Genomic DNA, 16,429 nt, shown 5'->3' on the forward strand with positions numbered 1-16,429 from the left:
ACACGTATGTGCTGCCCCACCCCATCACCTTCCCCACATGCAGGATGTGCATCCAGGAGGTTGGGGCACTGGGGCAGGCTCTTGCAGCAATGCTTCGAGCACAAATGCTGCTGCCTCGTGTGTTTTGTGGCTCATTTGTAAGTAATAGCAGGGATGCTGTTGTCACTGTGCTGCAGATGCCAGCCAGCAGGGATGAGGCTGGTTTTAGCCAGTGGTACCAAGGGCACTTCCCTCTGCAGGGGGAGGTATCCCCAAAGCGACTTTCTCCTCTTAGCACTGGGTAGGAGCACTCAACCTCAGCTTGGAATGACCTGATGGGACCCTGCAAGGAATTGGTGGCCCCAAAGACCCAACACCCCATGCTGCTCATGGGCACAGAGCTGCCCGACAGAGGCAGCGAGCTTCAAAGATGGAGATGGGCCAGGTTGCAGCTAATCTGGCTGTGTGCCGTCCTGGATCCAGGCTTCTGCGTAGCTGTCCTTGCCCAAGCAGCCCTGTGTTCCCCTTGCCCACACACTGGTTTACGTTTACGTGCCTCTCCAGGGGTGGCACGCAGCCTGGTCCAGCCCCTGTGTTTGCTCAATGGTGGCATCACTGAACATCACCAGATCCCCTGGCCACTCCCTGTGCCTTTGAATCATCCCCATTCTCTCCCCTTGAGGCTCAGTGCACCAAAGCACTGACCTTCACGGCCAGGCCAATGCCCTGCAGTTCCAACACCCACCAGGCTCTGTCCTGTGCACTGGAGGATGTCACTCTCCCAGAGGATGGCATCTCGCTAGCCATGGATGACAGTCCTCCTCTCCATTGAAGAAGCTTCCCCAGCAGCTCTGCCAAAGCATAGCGAGCTCCAGAAGGCACTGGGGTGGGTTTGGATGCATTTGGTCCTGCTTGTTCACACCAGATGGATCCCGAACCCTGATGGTACCTGGGCCACCAGCAGCTTTGGGAGCATGTGGTGTTGCAGGGCATGTCTGGGGAAGCCAGAACTCCATGGCCTTAAGCCTCTCTGGTTAAAACACTGCTTCAAAGGATGGAGCTCAGCTTATGACTCCAAAAAAGGTCTGGGACAGCACGGCCCTGAAACGGTCCCTAAATGACACCAAGACTCAGGGCAGAGCCCAAGACCAAATTCCCACCTGGTCAAAATTAAGGGGTTCTTGGCCAGGAACCTGAGCAGTTGCCATGACCTAAGGAAAAGGTCCAATGTTCCTGTGCTGCTGGAGCTGTAACTTCTCATTCCTATCACCCCATCCCAGGTGGCCACATCCCTGACGTCACCTCCCAGCTGAGCAATACAGGCTTATCCCACCACAACAGCTTAGCAAGGCTTAAATAGAAAACTCAGTGCAGGAGGAAGAGATAAAGTTCAACCTGGTGATAGCCACATATTAAAAATGATAACAGAGCTGATGGCAACAGCACAAGCTCCAGATGGTCTGGCGGCGAGCAGCAGAAGCCAGTGAAATGCCAGCCCATCAATATAAAAACATGGAGTCATTGTAAGGAAAAGGTGAAAGGTACAGAGTTACCTGGCACTGAATGAAGGGACTGGTAGTAAATCCCTCACAAGTTACCTCTGGAAGCAGACAAGAGGCACAATTTGTACAGAAATGAAAGCACACCATTGGTATCATAAAGGAAACAGGCACCACCAAAAGAGGCTCCAGACAGAGGTTATTTGCTCAGCTGGGTTTCAGGATAATGGGTTAACCAAATGTTTGGATGAGCAATGAGTGCACGATGGCTTCAAGATGTGGAAGATAAGATGGTTCAGAGACATTTACACACTTAGAAACTGGCTGTCCAGGGAGTGAATTACACAAAGAGCCCCAATCAAAGGAGAAGAACAGGTCGATCGTTTGCTCTTCACGGTTTATTACCAAATCCAGAGGGAAATTATCCTTCTCATTCAACACTCAGTGTCTTTGTTCATGTTTTAGCTGCCTCGCTAGGAGCTCTCACAGGCTGCTCATTCAAACCCTTCTGCTGAGGAACTGATGGCGTGGTTGGAAAAATCCCAGCTTTCCTGCTTGGAAAATGAGGGAGGCTTGCAGACCACCACCAGCTCCATATGAGAAGAGAGGATGGTCAGACACAGCCCTTCCACCCAAGGCAGAGATGCTGACAGAATTACAAAGTGACATGGAGGGGGAAGACCACGTTGTTGGCGATACCTATTAGGACCAGCATTATAAGGATGTGACCCAGATCGTTCCATCAGTTATCCCACGAGGAAAAGGGCCTCCCAGCTTGGAGCTCCACAAAGGCAGGTGAAGATTAGGGTCCACCAGCATAGCTCCTCAGAGGTCAATGCTTGTGTGCACCCCTCAAATCACATCTTCTCTTTCTTGCAGACCTGTCAGCAGGGTCTCACCTCGCCCCATAGTCTTCACATGGACACGCTGTCATGGTACATGGTACTGTGCCCCTTGCACAGGATGATACTCAGTGACCACAGAGTCTCATCTAACCCATTCACCAGCATCTCCAGTGCTGGAGGAGCCTGTTGAACCACAACCCTACCCCAAACATCTTCACTCTCCCCTGGATTTGCCACGAGACATGACAAGCCCCAAAGGACAGAGATGGGTCACCTCAGGGAGCTGTTTCCACTGGAAGGAGGTGATGGGAAGGAACACAACCTAGATAAAGCTGTGCTCCAGCTGCTCTGGGAACACAAACCCCAAAATGAGAACTGAATGGCACAAAGCAAGCCTGATTGACAGCGCTTTAGGTGCAGCTGAACGGTATCTGCACGTTGTTGCCTGCTCTAAGGGCTGCCTGACTCACCCCTCAGAGGCAGGCACCAGCAGTTAATCACCCTCTCCATCAAGTCAAGGGGAGAATTAAACCCAGCACAGTGCAGAGGGAAGAGTCCCCCATGGAGCCGGAATCAAGTCTTGCTTTAGAAACAGCCCATAAGGAGTGACAGAAATGAACCTCTCGGCTCAGACCCACACGACGGACGCAGCATCCTGCACCTCCTGCTTGGCTCAGGGAAGGACCATAAATACCACCAGCCTCTCCGCAGGGACCTGGGCTCCTTCTTCGCACATTCCAACATCAGTGCCCGAGCCGGGATCTATTCCTGACAACAGGAACAAAGTGAGCGATTGCATCTGCTATATTTAGAGCAAAGAGTCAATATTCCTTGTGGTTAAATGGTTACCAGCGTTCTCATTTGATCTGTAAATAGCTTCTGTTTGCCTTTTCAAAAGAAACTGGTTTAAAGAAGAAAACTGCCTTCCCAGCCCATGACTGTTGAGCAGGGTGGACTATTTCCAACGAAACATTAAGTTATGCATTTTCTCCTCCAAATCCCTCCACTTTCCAAGCTTGGCTCCCAGCAAATGCTCCAGCTTGTTTTCCCTAAACTAATGCCCACTGCCCACAGGCACAAAGCCTGCTCCCACATTGAGGCATTACAAAGACCACGTCCCCATCACTCAGCCCCCTATGAAGTCAATCTAAGGACACCAACTCAACGAAGCTGGGGCGTAGCAGAGACAGCAAACCCCTGCTGCAGGGATTGATTTACCGCTGCACAGGGGGATCTCTCCCCTCAGCTTTGGGTCGAAAGGGAGGGATGCGCACACTGCTGGTGCATACCCTGAGCACACCAGGGGTGCTGGTGCGGGGGGGAGGTCCCGCACCCCTTCTGCTCTCACTGCCGCTGGGCTGCACGAGGGGGGATCACCGCAGGGGCACTGCCCGTGCTCCGGCCCGAGCCCAGCGCAAGCCCCAGGCTCGGCTCAGCCCCAGCCCCGGGGCGCACTCGCTGCCGGCCCATGCCCAGGGCAAGGCTCAGGAAAGGCCCAGGCCGCGGTGCCAGCTCCGACCCGAGCCCAGGCCCAACCTCGGAGGTGGACCCGGTGCCGGCCCATGCCCACGCCAACACCGGGGGAAGGCGCAGGCGAGGCCCCGGCGCAGTCCCCGGCCTAGGCCCAACCTCGGAGGTCGCCTCGGTGCCGGCCCATGCCCACTCCAGTGCCCGGGGAAGGCCCAAGAGCGGCCGCGGCGCAGGGCCAGGCCCGAGGCTCGGCCCGCTGCCGGCCGAGACCCACGCCTGGGCAAGGCCCACCCGAGCCGGCCGCAGGAGCCGGGCGGGGCTCGGCGGCGGCGGCGGGGCCGAGCTCCGAGCTCCGCCCGCCCCGCTCCGTCACTACGCGGCGCCGCGGGTGCCGGCGGGGGTCCGCCATGGCCTCGGCCGCGGGGGGGATCGCGGCCCGCACCGCCGAGGAGCCGCCGCCATCCGAGCCGCCCGCAGAGCCGAAGCCGCCGCCGCCGCCGCCGCAGCCGCCGCCCGCGCAGGAATTCTCCTTCCTGCCGCTCGTCCACGACATCATCAAATGGTAACGGCGGACACCGGGCCTCGCCTCGCCTCGCCCCGGCACCGCACCCACACCCCCCCCACAGTGATGCCGTGGGGCAGTGGGGTCCCCCCTTTGACGATGCTTTGCCACCAGGGGAATGGGGTCCCCCTCTAGTGATGTACTCCAGACCCCAACATCCTCAGGGTGCCCTGGATAGGGAATGGGAATGGAGTCCCCCATTCAAATGATGCTTTCCCTCTCCCTGAGTGGGGAGCAGGGCTATGGGGCCCCCCTTTTAACGGTGCTTTAACACCCTCAGGGTGGACAGGGATGAGGGCAATGGGATCACCCTGTAACGATGCTCTCCAGCCCCCTGCATCCTTGGAGTGCCGTGGATGGGATCTCCCTTCTTGGTTATACTCTCCAAGCACCAACATCCTCAAGTGCCCTGGATGAGTCGCAGGGCAATGAGGTCGCCCCTCCCGGCATCTCCTTTGCCCTTTCCCTCCCCGCTGGAATTCCTGGGAAGAGCTGGCACAGCCCCAGGTGCATCCCTGCGCTGAGTCATGGCAGCGCCTGCACGGTGTTTGGGTCACCCAAGCAGTGCGGGTGCTCCCATGGGCCAGGGACACTGCCCCATCATTAACAGCCAGGAGCAGGAGTGTTGGACCTGCACTGGGTTATTGCTGCAGATAAGAGTCTTGTGTGGCTGATAAGAGCCTCGGGAAGTACAGGCAGTGCTGGGGCAGGGATACAGCCCGTTTCTGGGGAGTTGTAACAAGTAGGATGGCTTCTGCGGTGGTACGGGGTAAGCTGTTCTCATCCTGGGTCAAGATAAGTACCGTAAGGTCAAAGGTACTTGTACTAAGGTTCGGAGACCTGTGCTGTGTATGGCCCAGGATAACTCCTTCAGGGATGCTGAAGGTTCCAGTGTGGTTCTGCTGTGGAAATCCCTGCAGGCTTTCACCTGTACGCTATGGAGTGAGGCAGAGGGAATGGGAAGCGTGACTTGCCGGTTGTTGTCCTGGCTGTCCTTTCCCTGTGTGCTTAGTTAGGAGCTGAGGCTGGGCTGTGCCCTGCTGATGTTTCACTTACATCAGGCATGTTTGAAAGGGGAGAGAGGTTCACCCTTAATGGCTCCACAATGTGAGCTGTGGCGAGGAAAGACTGAGCACCCCCGGACACCTTGGTCCAGGTACAGAATGGCTGTGAGAACACAAACCCTCTTGAGCGCCTCAGTTTCCCCACTATGCTGATGGTGCCAACCTCAACCCTGCCTGTTCTATCCAGACCTCACAAGCGAGGCTAAACCCCATTGCTGGGTGCATGCAGGTGCGGAAGTGAGCCATAACCATGAGCTGAGATCTCCCAGAGTTCCTGTCTGTCACCGAGCAAGCCATGCTGACCCATAGATAACAGTCCTTAGGACATCCTGTGCCCTGTCTCCTGACTCACCCGCTATTAGCAGCCATCCCACTAACCAGCTGTGTTCCTTGGCTTCACACACAGCATTTCCTGTGTGGCTGGAGCACATGTAGGTGCACTGAGCAGTGCTGCAGACAGGTAGGACCTCAGAGGTGATGGGATGTGTCCCTGACAGATGGCAAACGTGTTATTCTTTAACACGGCTGCCAGCCCTGCTGTTTTGACACATCTCCAAGGTGACTCTGCTTGGGAGCGAGGATACATCCCATCAGTTTGCTTACACTCAAGGACACGTGCTCTTTTCTGTTGTTTGGGTCCGGACAAAGTTTCCCCAAGCAGGGCTTGTTGGTATTTTCAACCTTGTACAGTCAAATGGCATCACCGCTGAGGCCCCAGCACATGGCTCCACCAGTGGTGGGCTGCGGTGTGCTGTAATGAAGAGCACTGTGCCTTAAGGCAGGTTTCATGCTCGCTCCATCAGCCCAGGCTGTGGCTGGATGTTGTGTTCAATCCCGTGTTACTGCAGGCGGTCTCTTCCCACACTTCCTCACCCCTGCCTGTCCGTGCCCTCAGAGAAGGAGTCCTTTCAGTGGCTTGATGCAGCAGGAAAACCACCCATCAGGGTTAAAACCTGATCCCTTTGGATCAACCACACAGACAGCTCCATACCTGTGGGGAAGGGAACAAGGCTTGGGGACGCCTGGAACGGGAAGGACATCCCTCTCAAAGCCAGCCTGCAGCACTGATAGCTTAAAGGCAGCGCCAACCCATCCGTCCCATGCCATCAGCCTGTGTGTGTGTGTGCCTGTACTTTTCCACTGCCATCCCGACCGGGAATGCCTGCATAATGGGGCTCCATTCTAGTACCAGCTGCAGTTTGCTTTAGGAGGGAGTAATGACTGTTTTGTTCCAGCAGGCTTTCTGAAACAAGCGGCCACCATCTGGTTAAAAGCTTTGCTCTCAGCCATGGCACGATTCCCTCAAGTTTAGAATCGAGCCTGTCTCTACCCTGGTCATGCCAAGCAGGTTTATTTTTAGATCTGGCTATAGAACAGTTGTCAAAGACCATTAGAATCCCTCTCTCCTTATTAACAGGCGCCCTGGAAGCGGGGACTTGCTTTTTGCCTGGAATCAGGGAAACTTCTCGCCGGTGCTAACAAAGCTGAGGCAGATACTAATGAGGGGTTGAGGGCAGACGCTGCCTCAGACAACGGTGGTGCTTGAAAAGCACAGAGCTGGCTGCGGAACCGATTGTGCTGCTCTTAAAGGACAAGCAAAATAAGCTGTCGCTTCTCTTTTATGAGGTATACATCCCCAGAGAGTCGTTTGAAAGCTCCAAAGTGCCATTTTCCCTGCCATTGGATGCTCTGGGATACTTTGGGGAACAGTTTCTATTTTCTGCTGTCAAGCTGTTCGACTGCATTGATTTTTTTTCCGTTGTATTACAGCAAGCAACAGGTCATGGGTGAGACTGAGAGCTTTCTTTCCAGGTGCCTACACACAACACACGTATGGGATCTTACCTTCCCCAAAGAGAGAGATGGGAGTTCAAGCAGAGGGAGAATGTAGCCTGCTCCATGGTAATGTTTTAAAGCTGCAGACCAGCTCCTCACCTCATTGATGGGTCCTGAGGTAACTGGAAATTGGCAGGGAACCAGTTTGCTCCAGAGGTTACCCAGTCTGTCTATCTATCTGTGTCCATTTCATTAGGATAGGTGAATTAGGTGTGTGTAGCTAGATACCGAGAGCAAAATTTGCCCAGTAGTTCCAGTTTAAGCCTTGGTTGTACTGGAAATGACAGTCACCCCCACAGGCTGAAGGGGTGTTTCCAATAGGAGAATTCAATGGTGTCTTGCTTTTCTCTCCTCTGCAGCATGGACAAGGACAGCCAGGATGTTCACCAGGTGCTGAATGAGCTCAAGAACAAGTTCCAGGAGATGAGGAAGCTGATCAGCTCCATGCCTGGCATTAGCGTGAGCCCAGAGCAGCAGCAGCAGCAGCTGCAGAGCCTGCGGGAGCAGGTCCGGACCAAAAATGAGCTGCTGCAGAAGTACAAGAGCCTTTGCATGTTTGAGATCCCCAAGGAGTAGGAAGGGTGCAGCTCTGCTGTCGGGTCTGAGATACTGATATACCTCTGTCCTGGTTGAACAGGAGAAATAAAGGTGGCAGAAGTTTACTTCTCTTTCTTGTGTGCTTGCTTTCGGTGGCGTTGCTCTGAAGTTGTGCCTATGTGGATCAAAGGCGTGTGGCACTGAATCAGCACACTGTGCTTCGCATGTGATGATGACAGTGGTGTGCTCACTTTGATCTGCTGTAGGACTGTACGTTTATGCGTCTTCTGTTTCTTCTCTGGGTAGGGGAGGTTGGTTTTCTTTACATTGAAGCAAGCAAGGAGACATGATGTTTTCTCCTCGCTATGGGTCAAAATACCTGCTGGTTACCCTCAGCAAGAAGAAGGAGCGTTTTCTGATTTAGGGTTTCTTTACACTTAAAAATGGCCACACATCAGGAGGGAATGTAAGAGGGAAGCATGAGCCATTTGGCCTTGCTCCTGGAAAGGGGCTCTGGAACACTTTCCCGTCTGTGTGTCGAAAGAGGAACGATTGCTTTCAATTGCTTCTGTATTTCTCTCTTTTTCAACAAGCGGTGGTTGTGTCTGAGGTGAAGCAAGCAGAGATTTAGAAATGCCAGGCTGCCTCTCTTGTGTATTCACTGAGTGGATGTGGACTGGGGCAGGGCTTTGGCAGCACAGAGGACATGCGTAGCCTGGGCCCGGCTCCTGGGTCGTTTCCTCTTGGAGGAAGGGCAAGCAGAATCAAAACAAGAGGGCAGAAGTGATAAGAGCTTTTAGCTACTCCATGTGTGACAGAAGTCAGGCTCAACAGGACGGGTCAGTTCCCCCTCCAAAGTGCTCTGGGGGCTTCCCACAAACACAAGCATTTGGGCAGTAGAACGGTTGCCAGTGGCTGATGGAAAGCTCTTGAGTGTCGTGTCACCTTCAGATGGATACTGGGGCTCCCTGCCTCTGTCCTCCTCCTGTTGGCTCTCACAGTGGCAGAGGACAATAAGCAGCACCATGTCTTGTTGACTATAGAAGATGTGACAGGACCTTGAATCTCATGGTTCTCTAAGAGATGGTGCAGGTTGGTAGTGGAAGAGGAGAAATAGAGTATCTGTTAAGAACCAGTGTTAGAGGGTGGGTAACACTCACGCCTTCAAAAGCAGGCAAACAAGGTGTGTTTGTGTATGGTTTTCCTTTCCTAACCCAAAACACAAGCAATCCTGCTCCCTGCAAGCTGGAATGGTTGCAACTCACCTGGAGCCTAGAGATTACTCTGTCTCCACTCTACTAGTACTTTCGTTGGGAAGGTGCCAGTGTGTAAACTCTGAGTAAAGCACACCACCAAGATAAACACAGCACAATGTACACTCGGTTTATTACTGGAATTACCTTGCTGTCAACCATTGCCTGTCCCAGCTCAATACATTCTCATATCTCACTCCTGGATGGGGGTTTGCCTTTTGTTGCCAGCTGCTGTTCCTATGAAATCAGGGCATATGCAGAGCTGGAAGAAGCAGTGCGCTTCCAAAGACCCGTCTGGCACTCAACACAGGAACAAGTTAACTCTGGCAACTTGAATCCAAGTTTCAACCGAAACTGAGGCAGGTTTGGTTTGCGTCTCACTCGCCCACCTTCATTTTATGGCTTCAGGAGAATCGCTTTGCCATTAATATGTGTTTGTTCTGCTGCTTGAAGGGGCTGGAAGCGAACCGCAGCAGAAGCCGGAGCCAGGAAGAGTTGTTCTTTGAAGAGCTTTCCCTTCTAGCAATACTTACTAACAACTCCTTAAGAAGAGATTAAACCCCATCAAATGCAAAGGTGACCTTTCGAGCAAAGCACTTCCTTCACTCCTATTGCAAAATCAAAACAATACCCCAACCAGGGTGCAAGTGACTCACTCTCTGTTGACATCATTCAAGCTTAGTTAATGGGGGGGAAAAGCATGAAACACAAGCAGCTCTTTCTAACGATGTGATGTCAGGCTGCTGGGTTGCTGCAGTGAACGACATGCCAATGGCCAGCACGGCGTGGGGCTGCTGCCATCGTCACTTGGCGTTAGCGGAGTGAGGAAAGAGTCTTGGCTCGGAGACACGTTTGAGTGAGTAACTCCGTGCGTGGCCTCTTGTTACCCTGACCGCTTGCAGAGCCAGAAACCTTTGCACTGGGAGAAAAGGGGGTAAAATAAAAGGGTTGAATTGAGAGGGGTTTTAGCGCCTTAGAGCGGGGTTTGGGCTTTGTTGAAGCAGGATTCGGGTTGAAAGGAGAGGAGCCACAGGTGTCATTTGAAAAAGATTTTATTCACTTGTAGAAAAAATAAAACATCAAAGTTTCACCCACGGTAGAAACACTTGAAGAGATTTTTGTTCATGTCAATGCCAAGCAAGACCTACATAAAGTGCTATTGGTTTCTCACTTAGAAAAGCCCTTCCCGTCCCGTCCCCCCACCCCCCCAACCATCACCCTCCCCTGGATCTTGCAAATGAGACAAGACGAATGTAAACAGGAGTCAGTGTTTCGGTCCATCGGGACTGTAACCCTGCAATGCCTTTGCAACAGCTTAGGAGTGTCTTCTGCACGTGTTCCATAGACACAGACCCACACAGGACACAGAGCCAGAGTCCGTGCTCAGCTTCTCAAGGTAAGAGAACAAAACAAGCCAACAGGAACCAACCCCAAACCCCCAGGTGGGTGCTGGCAGGTCCCTGCCCTCCCCTCCTGAAGGCTGGGTGGTTTGGGAGGGAAAGAAACGCCAAAGTCCATGCCCTCCTCACTAATCCTCCCATCTGGCTGCCCAGCAGCTCACCCTTTCCCTGTCTCTCTGCCTGGAGGAGGCTGCTCCCAAGGAGATCCCCATTCTGCCCTTCCTAAGCCTCCCCCTTCGCATCCCTTCGTCCCAAAATCCATCCCCCCCACCCCAGAGGAAAGGGAGATGACGAAAGCAATGCTTGGGATAAGGGAAGCTGGGGAAAGAGGCGAACCCCTCTCTAGGTGGGTGCCTGCCCAAACTCAATTCGGAAACAAGCATCTCCCCCCCTCCCCCCCCCCTCCAGTCTTTCCTTCCTTCCTTCCCATGGTGGGCAAAGCTCCTAACTGATCACACAGCGATCCTTCTCCTTGCTGTGCCCCCCACCGATGGCTTTCTCCCTGATGTACATGAGGTCGCTGTGGACACTGGGGCGCCGGGCGAAGGGGGCCACGATGCCGAACGCCTCCTCCGAGCTGCCCCGGCCCCCCTCCTTCAGCAGCTTCTTGCCTTTCAGCGCCTTCTTATGCAGGATGTCGCAGTACTGGACCGAGACCTTGCGGTGCAGGTCGGGGCTCATCTCACTGGGCAGCTTGGCCATGGCGAAGAGAGCCTGGAACATCTGGTCCAGGCTGCTGTTCTTCTTGGCCGAGATCTCGAAGTAAGCGCATTTCTTGGGGTCCCCTCCTACCAGCTGCTCGATCTCCCGGGGTTGCACCTCCCGGTAAAAGTCACGGTCACCTTTGTTGCCGCAGATGACCAAGGGCACCTCGATGTTCTCCTTGGTTTTGTTCTTCAGGCATGACTTGGTCTCTAGGATTTGCTGCTTCAGGCGCTGCACCTCCTCAAAGGAGTCCCGGTTGTCCAGGCTGAACACAAGGATGAACACGTCTCCTGGGGACAAAGAGCCAACGTGAGATGGTCGCAGGGATGGGGACGCACTGCCTAAGCTAAGTGCTTGGGGAGGGAAGGAGTAGGCAGTACGTGGCTCCTGCATCCTCCCATCCACCCCATGCAGGGAGCAAAGTTGCCCACCCCCCCCAAAAATCCCACTTCCCAGGTCTGGAGAAACACCCCCAAACTGGGCAAGAACACCTGAAATCTGCTATGGGGAGGGGGTCCCCAAGTACCTGTGAGGATGGAGAGGCGGCGCATGGCGGGGAAAGGGTGGTTGCCTGACGTGTCCAGGATGTCGAGCTGATAGACTTCCCCACGGATGCTGTAGAACTTGCGGTGGAAGTCCTCGATGGTGGGGGTGTATTGCTCCTCGAAGCGGCCGGTGAGGAAGCGGGAGACGATGGCTGTCTTGCCCACCTTGGAGGAGCCCAGGATGACCATGCGGTAGCAGTTCTTGGCGGGGATGCTCAGCTCGGCCTCGCTGGGACACATCTTCTTGATCATCGCTGCCAGTTTCATTGAAGCGAAGTGCAGCTTGCGCCGAGGAAGGAGGAGGAGGAGGAGGAGGAAGGCGATGCGTGCCCGGCTGCTCAGCCCCCTCCCCTCGCAGGAAAGGCCACTGTGAGCTCTGCACGGCCGCTGCCTCGTTATATGGAGGAGGCAGAGACCGCCCCTCGGCGCGTCACCGGCTGAGTCAGTGCCCGGCTCCGAGCAGCGCAGTCCCCTTCTTCGCAGCCCCGTTTGGGTTCCCGGTGCTGGGCAGCGCAGCCCCGTTCGCAGCCTCATTCGCGCTCCGGGTACTTGGGAGCCCCGTCCCGTTTGCAGCCCGATTTGGGCTCCCCAGCCCAATCCCGTTTGTAACCCGGTTCCTGCTCCTGGTTGCTGAGGAGTCCCGTCCCGTTCGCAGCCCAGTTCGTACTCTCGGTACTTGGCAGCTCCGTCCCATTTGCAGCCCAGTAGGGGCTCCCGGCGCTACACAGCCCGGTTCTCACTTGATAGCCCTGTCTCACTCGCAGCCAACTTAAGGCTCCCCAGCGCTGCACAGCCCAGTCCTATTTGCAGCCCGGTTCCTACTCCCGGTACTTGGCAGCCTCGTCCCGTTCTCAGCCCAGCTGGGGCTCCGGGTGCTGCGCAGCCCGGCCCTCTTTCAACCACGGTTCCAACTCTCGGTACTTGGCGGCAGCCTCGTCCCGTTTGGGCTCCGGGTGCTGCGCAGCCCAGTCCCGTTTGCAGCCCGGTTCGTGCACCCGGTGCTCGGGAGCCCCGTCCCTTTTGCAGCCCAGTGGAGGCTCCCGGCGCTACACAGCCCGGCTCTCACTGCCAGCGCTTGGCAGCCCCGTCCCGCTCGCAGCCAAGTTACGGCTCCCCAGTGCTGCACAGCCCACTCCTATTTGCAGCCCGGTTCCCACTCCCCGTGCTTAGGAGCCCGGTCCCGTTTGCGCTCCGGTTCTGCACAGCCCGGTTCCTACACCCGGTCCCATTTGCAAGCCGCCCCCTTTGCGGCTCAGCCCGCAGCCGCGATGCTTTTGTCGCCGTCCCGCTCGCAACCCGGTGCGGGCTCCCCGTGCCCTGCAGCCAGCTCGGGCCTCCCGAGGCCGGCCCGAGCGGGATCTCTCTCCCCGGTGGGAAGCACCGGGAGCTGGGGGGTACCGGGGGACCCCAGCCCCGCTCCCCGGTGCGGTTCATACACGTGATCCCAGTGCAGGAGCGGGCCCCGGCAGCGCGCCCCGCAGGCAGAGCGGAGCGAAGCGAAGCCCTGCACCGCCGGCTCCGCCGCTATGGGGCAGGCGAGGGTCCCGCAGGCAGCGCCGCAGCCGCACTGCCCCGGGCAGGGCTTTGGGGTATGAGCCGCAGCATCGGGCCCTACAGCCCCTGTGGGGCAGGGGGGAGCTGCCCAGAGGAGGAGGAAGGATGCTCACAGGATGCAGTGCAGGCAGCAGGGTTGCTCCCGGCGGCAGGCAGGGTGCGTTACCTGTAAGATGCTGGGTCTTGCTGGAGCTGGGTGCCAAGGCAGGTCCTCAGGCTATTATGGGCTTGAGGAGGTGCTGGGTTCAACCAGCATCATCCCCAGACAGCAGCAGCCAAGCAATAGTCCAGAGAGAAACAGGAGTGTTGCTCTGCTGAGGGATCTCTGGGCTACCCATGAGAGAGAGGGCCTGGGGAAGCCAAGCTCCTCTTTAAATCAGGCTGATGAGCAAGTGTGAATTAGAAACACTCGTGAGGCTCCATTAGGAAAAACACCCACCAAGCTCAGCAACAGGGTCAGGGTAGCAGGAGCCTCACCCACAGCACTGAGAGGGGTCTTGGGGACAGCTGGAACACAATCAGTGCAGCTCAGCGCATCTCATCAGCGCTGCTTGGGAAGCGGATGGTGCTGAGCATTTCACCTCCCCCGAGTGTGGTCTCACACATGGCTATTAGCTTAAACCCTGTCCAAACGCTTGTGAAGGAATTGCAGCTGTCTGTGGGATGGAAGGGAAAAGCATTCCGGTTGTGCTTCCCTCGCAGCGCCATTCCTGCCTGCAGGGGAACATCCTGCCCTGCAGCAAGGCACAAGGACTCTTCGGGAAGGGAAAGTGGGACAGTTTCTCATGTTTATCCATCCGTGTGTGAGACCCCAACAGGGAAAACAACGGGGAGGGGGGATAGGAAGTGCTGACCTCTGGGGGACAGACAAATCCAATAGCTTGACTGGCATTTATTGTCAACTGAACAGCTATTAATAGTGCCAGGAATGGGTAAAAATAGCCCGCTCGAAGCCTTCTCCTGGGTTCGCGGCAATGGAAAATCCATTTGCTTCCTCTAAAGCTCCTCTCAGAGTCACGCAGAGCCTCAGGACAGGAGCATTACGAGGCATTAGGCTGAGTCCCCCCCAAACCATCTTGAAACTCATTTCCCAGGGGTTGATGGATGATAACGGATCCACCTCAACGCGAGGCAATGGCTGCTAAAAATCACTCCCTGTTTCTGACCTGGCTGCAAATAGCCCCAGTCTGAAGCAGGGGCAGGTGAAATATCACATCCCCCCCCCGGCCACGGGTGCCTATGCCCAGCTGGACCTGTCCTTTATGGGGTGCTTTGCTCCTCATCCTGCTTTGGAGGATCATAGAACCATAGAATGGTTTGGGTTGGAAAGGACCTTAAGATCATCCAGTTCCAACCCCCCTGCCATGGGCAGGGACACCTCTTACATGCAGCTGCTCGGTACAGCAAGAGCCACAGACACCTTTAATGGCATTGAACATCAGCACGGATCAATCCCTGCTTCTTGCTATTTGCACCCTCCTGGGTTTACCAAGGAATAAACCCATCCAGAGGCCATGGGGGAGCAGCTGGCGAAAGGGAATTCCATGAAAGCCGCAGGAACATCCCAATGGCAGAACATGCAGCTCCCCAGGGTCTGGCTTGGACAAGCTGTGCAGGCAGCACCAGCCTCTGCAACATGTGGGAAGCAAAATGTACCAGGAGGTGGGATCAGGATGCATCGAGCCAGGGCAGGAGCACTGGGGGATACTCGGAAGAGAACAGTTCTATCCGAACACGGCTTTGGTTTCTGGGTGTGCTGAGGAGAAGGGAAGCAGCATCGCTGCGGGGCTGAGCTGGGTCATGGATGGGAACTCTGGATCTGAGTGGTGGAAAAGGAAGGAAGGAGCAGCAATTGATGCCTTTTCCACATCCAGCCCCTGTGGGCCACGGAGGGAGCACATGCAATATGAGCTCCTTATCACTGCTGTTAAAATGCTTCATGTCCTACCAAGGGCTTACCCCCTGTGCAGCAGCAGCACGCAGCGTTCCCTGGCTCCAGAGTGGGGCTTTGCACCCAGATACAAGTCCACAGCCTGGCTTTCCTGACTCCCCAATTCCTGCTTTTCTGCCCCAGGATACGGACCTGCTCATCAATAGGACCCCTCTCCCTGTCCGGTGTATGACACCCCGGTGTGCTCCAGGTGACCCTGCGCATCCATCACCACCACGGGCTGTTTCCCAGTGTCTGGGATCTTAGGGGACCCCAAATCCTGTTGGCTGTGCCACTGGGATGAGAGAAGTGAGGAGCTGGAGGAAGCAGGGGTAGGGAAGGAAAGGGAGGCTTTAGCTATAGCTCTTGCTTGCTCCCCTGAGGAAAAGCATTCGATTAGCTCGAGCTGCAGCATCCCGGGATGCTCTTCATTCCCTATATTATTAACTTGTCTCATTTTATTAACCCTCCTTTAAGGCTGTTCCAAAGAAGCCCATAATTCACAACACAGAGATGAGATAGGATGCAGGAGTGGGCTGCTGGGGGATTTGCTTCTTTAGCAACACTTTTAATGTCTCTCGGTTCCTCTCAGCTCTTGGGATCGGATTAAGAGGGAATTTGGAAGCCGGAGACGTGCCTCAGATCCCCACTTCCTTGAGTCACGCAGGCAAGGGGCGGTGAGAGCTCCCTTGGGAATGCTCTCCCTGTGCCTGGAATGATGCAGCTCCCGCAGCAACTTGTGCCATGCCGTGGTCTTTGGACTTTCTGCATCTCCTCCTCTTCTCCCATCTTGGCTGCAGAGGCCATGGATAACCACAGGACAAGAGCTCCACAGAGAGCAGAATGGAGGTTCCCCAAAGCCAGGAACACCCCAGGAATCCTCTGCTCCCATTTTCCCATCCCATCTCACCCCCATCCTTTCACCTCTGGTTCCTTCAGAGGCAGCAGCATCCCACCAGCATCTGGCATGGACAAAGGTGTTTGCATGTCCCGGACATGTCCCCAAACTCCGGCACCTTCTGCTCCCTTCCAAAGAGCGGCAGATCCCTGGGATTAGAGGGAAATGTCACCTGTAACCAGAGATGGGCTCGGAATACAAGGCAGAGGGGAGAGGGAGGCTGAGTGTCCCCAGCGGGTGCATTGCTACGGATTGAAGAGGGGTTCCCATGGAAATAGTGATGGCTGCCGGGGGTATAGGACAGAAGCAAGAGGCCAAGGGGAGGCTGGAGCTGGCACAGGGATGCAGCCGG

At 55.5% G+C, this 16,429-nt stretch overlaps 2 protein-coding genes and 1 long non-coding RNA gene across 3 annotated transcripts; 1 reads left to right on the top strand and 2 right to left on the bottom strand.

Annotated features, from left to right (window-relative positions):
- Positions 1-1,965: 1,965 nt before the first annotated feature.
- On the bottom strand, positions 1,966-3,383 carry LOC133279658 (uncharacterized). The gene is made up of 2 exons (XR_009746942.1): positions 2,944-3,383; positions 1,966-2,177 (listed from the first exon to the last, which is right to left on the bottom strand). It is a non-coding gene; the product is annotated as an uncharacterized LOC133279658 (long non-coding RNA).
- An 802-nt stretch (positions 3,384-4,185) lies between these two features.
- Positions 4,186-7,917, top strand: MED9 (mediator complex subunit 9). Its single transcript, XM_061473372.1, has 2 exons — positions 4,186-4,355; positions 7,615-7,917. Exons 1-2 carry the CDS (start codon positions 4,201-4,203, stop codon positions 7,829-7,831), a joined length of 372 nt encoding a protein of 123 aa, XP_061329356.1. The 5' UTR covers positions 4,186-4,200; the 3' UTR covers positions 7,832-7,917.
- A 2,836-nt stretch (positions 7,918-10,753) lies between these two features.
- On the bottom strand, positions 10,754-12,079 carry RASD1 (ras related dexamethasone induced 1). Its single transcript, XM_061474226.1, has 2 exons — positions 11,677-12,079; positions 10,754-11,440 (listed from the first exon to the last, which is right to left on the bottom strand). Exons 1-2 carry the CDS (start codon positions 11,960-11,962, stop codon positions 10,890-10,892), a joined length of 837 nt encoding a protein of 278 aa, XP_061330210.1. The 5' UTR covers positions 11,963-12,079; the 3' UTR covers positions 10,754-10,889.
- Between the last annotated feature and the right edge of the window lie 4,350 nt (positions 12,080-16,429).

This window comes from Pezoporus flaviventris, unplaced genomic scaffold (assembly GCF_033815535.1).
Source record: "Pezoporus flaviventris isolate CSIRO_AGI_PZ_B2104156 unplaced genomic scaffold, CSIRO_AGI_Pfla_v1 ptg000078l, whole genome shotgun sequence".
Classification (NCBI taxonomy): Eukaryota; Metazoa; Chordata; class Aves; order Psittaciformes; family Psittacidae; genus Pezoporus; species Pezoporus flaviventris.

Excerpts from the sequence above, each read along its gene's own strand:
- RASD1 (XM_061474226.1), bottom strand. The coding sequence starts at position 11,962 with ATGAAACTGGCAGCGATGATCAAGAAGATGTGTCCCAGCGAGGCCGAG. Across the intron at positions 11,441-11,676 it reads CCGCCTCTCCATCCTCACAG|GAGACGTGTTCATCCTTGTG; the intron begins GTACTTGGGGAC and ends CTTTGTCCCCAG.
- MED9 (XM_061473372.1), top strand. The coding sequence starts at position 4,201 with ATGGCCTCGGCCGCGGGGGGGATCGCGGCCCGCACCGCCGAGGAGCCG. Across the intron at positions 4,356-7,614 it reads GTCCACGACATCATCAAATG|CATGGACAAGGACAGCCAGG; the intron begins GTAACGGCGGAC and ends TCTCCTCTGCAG.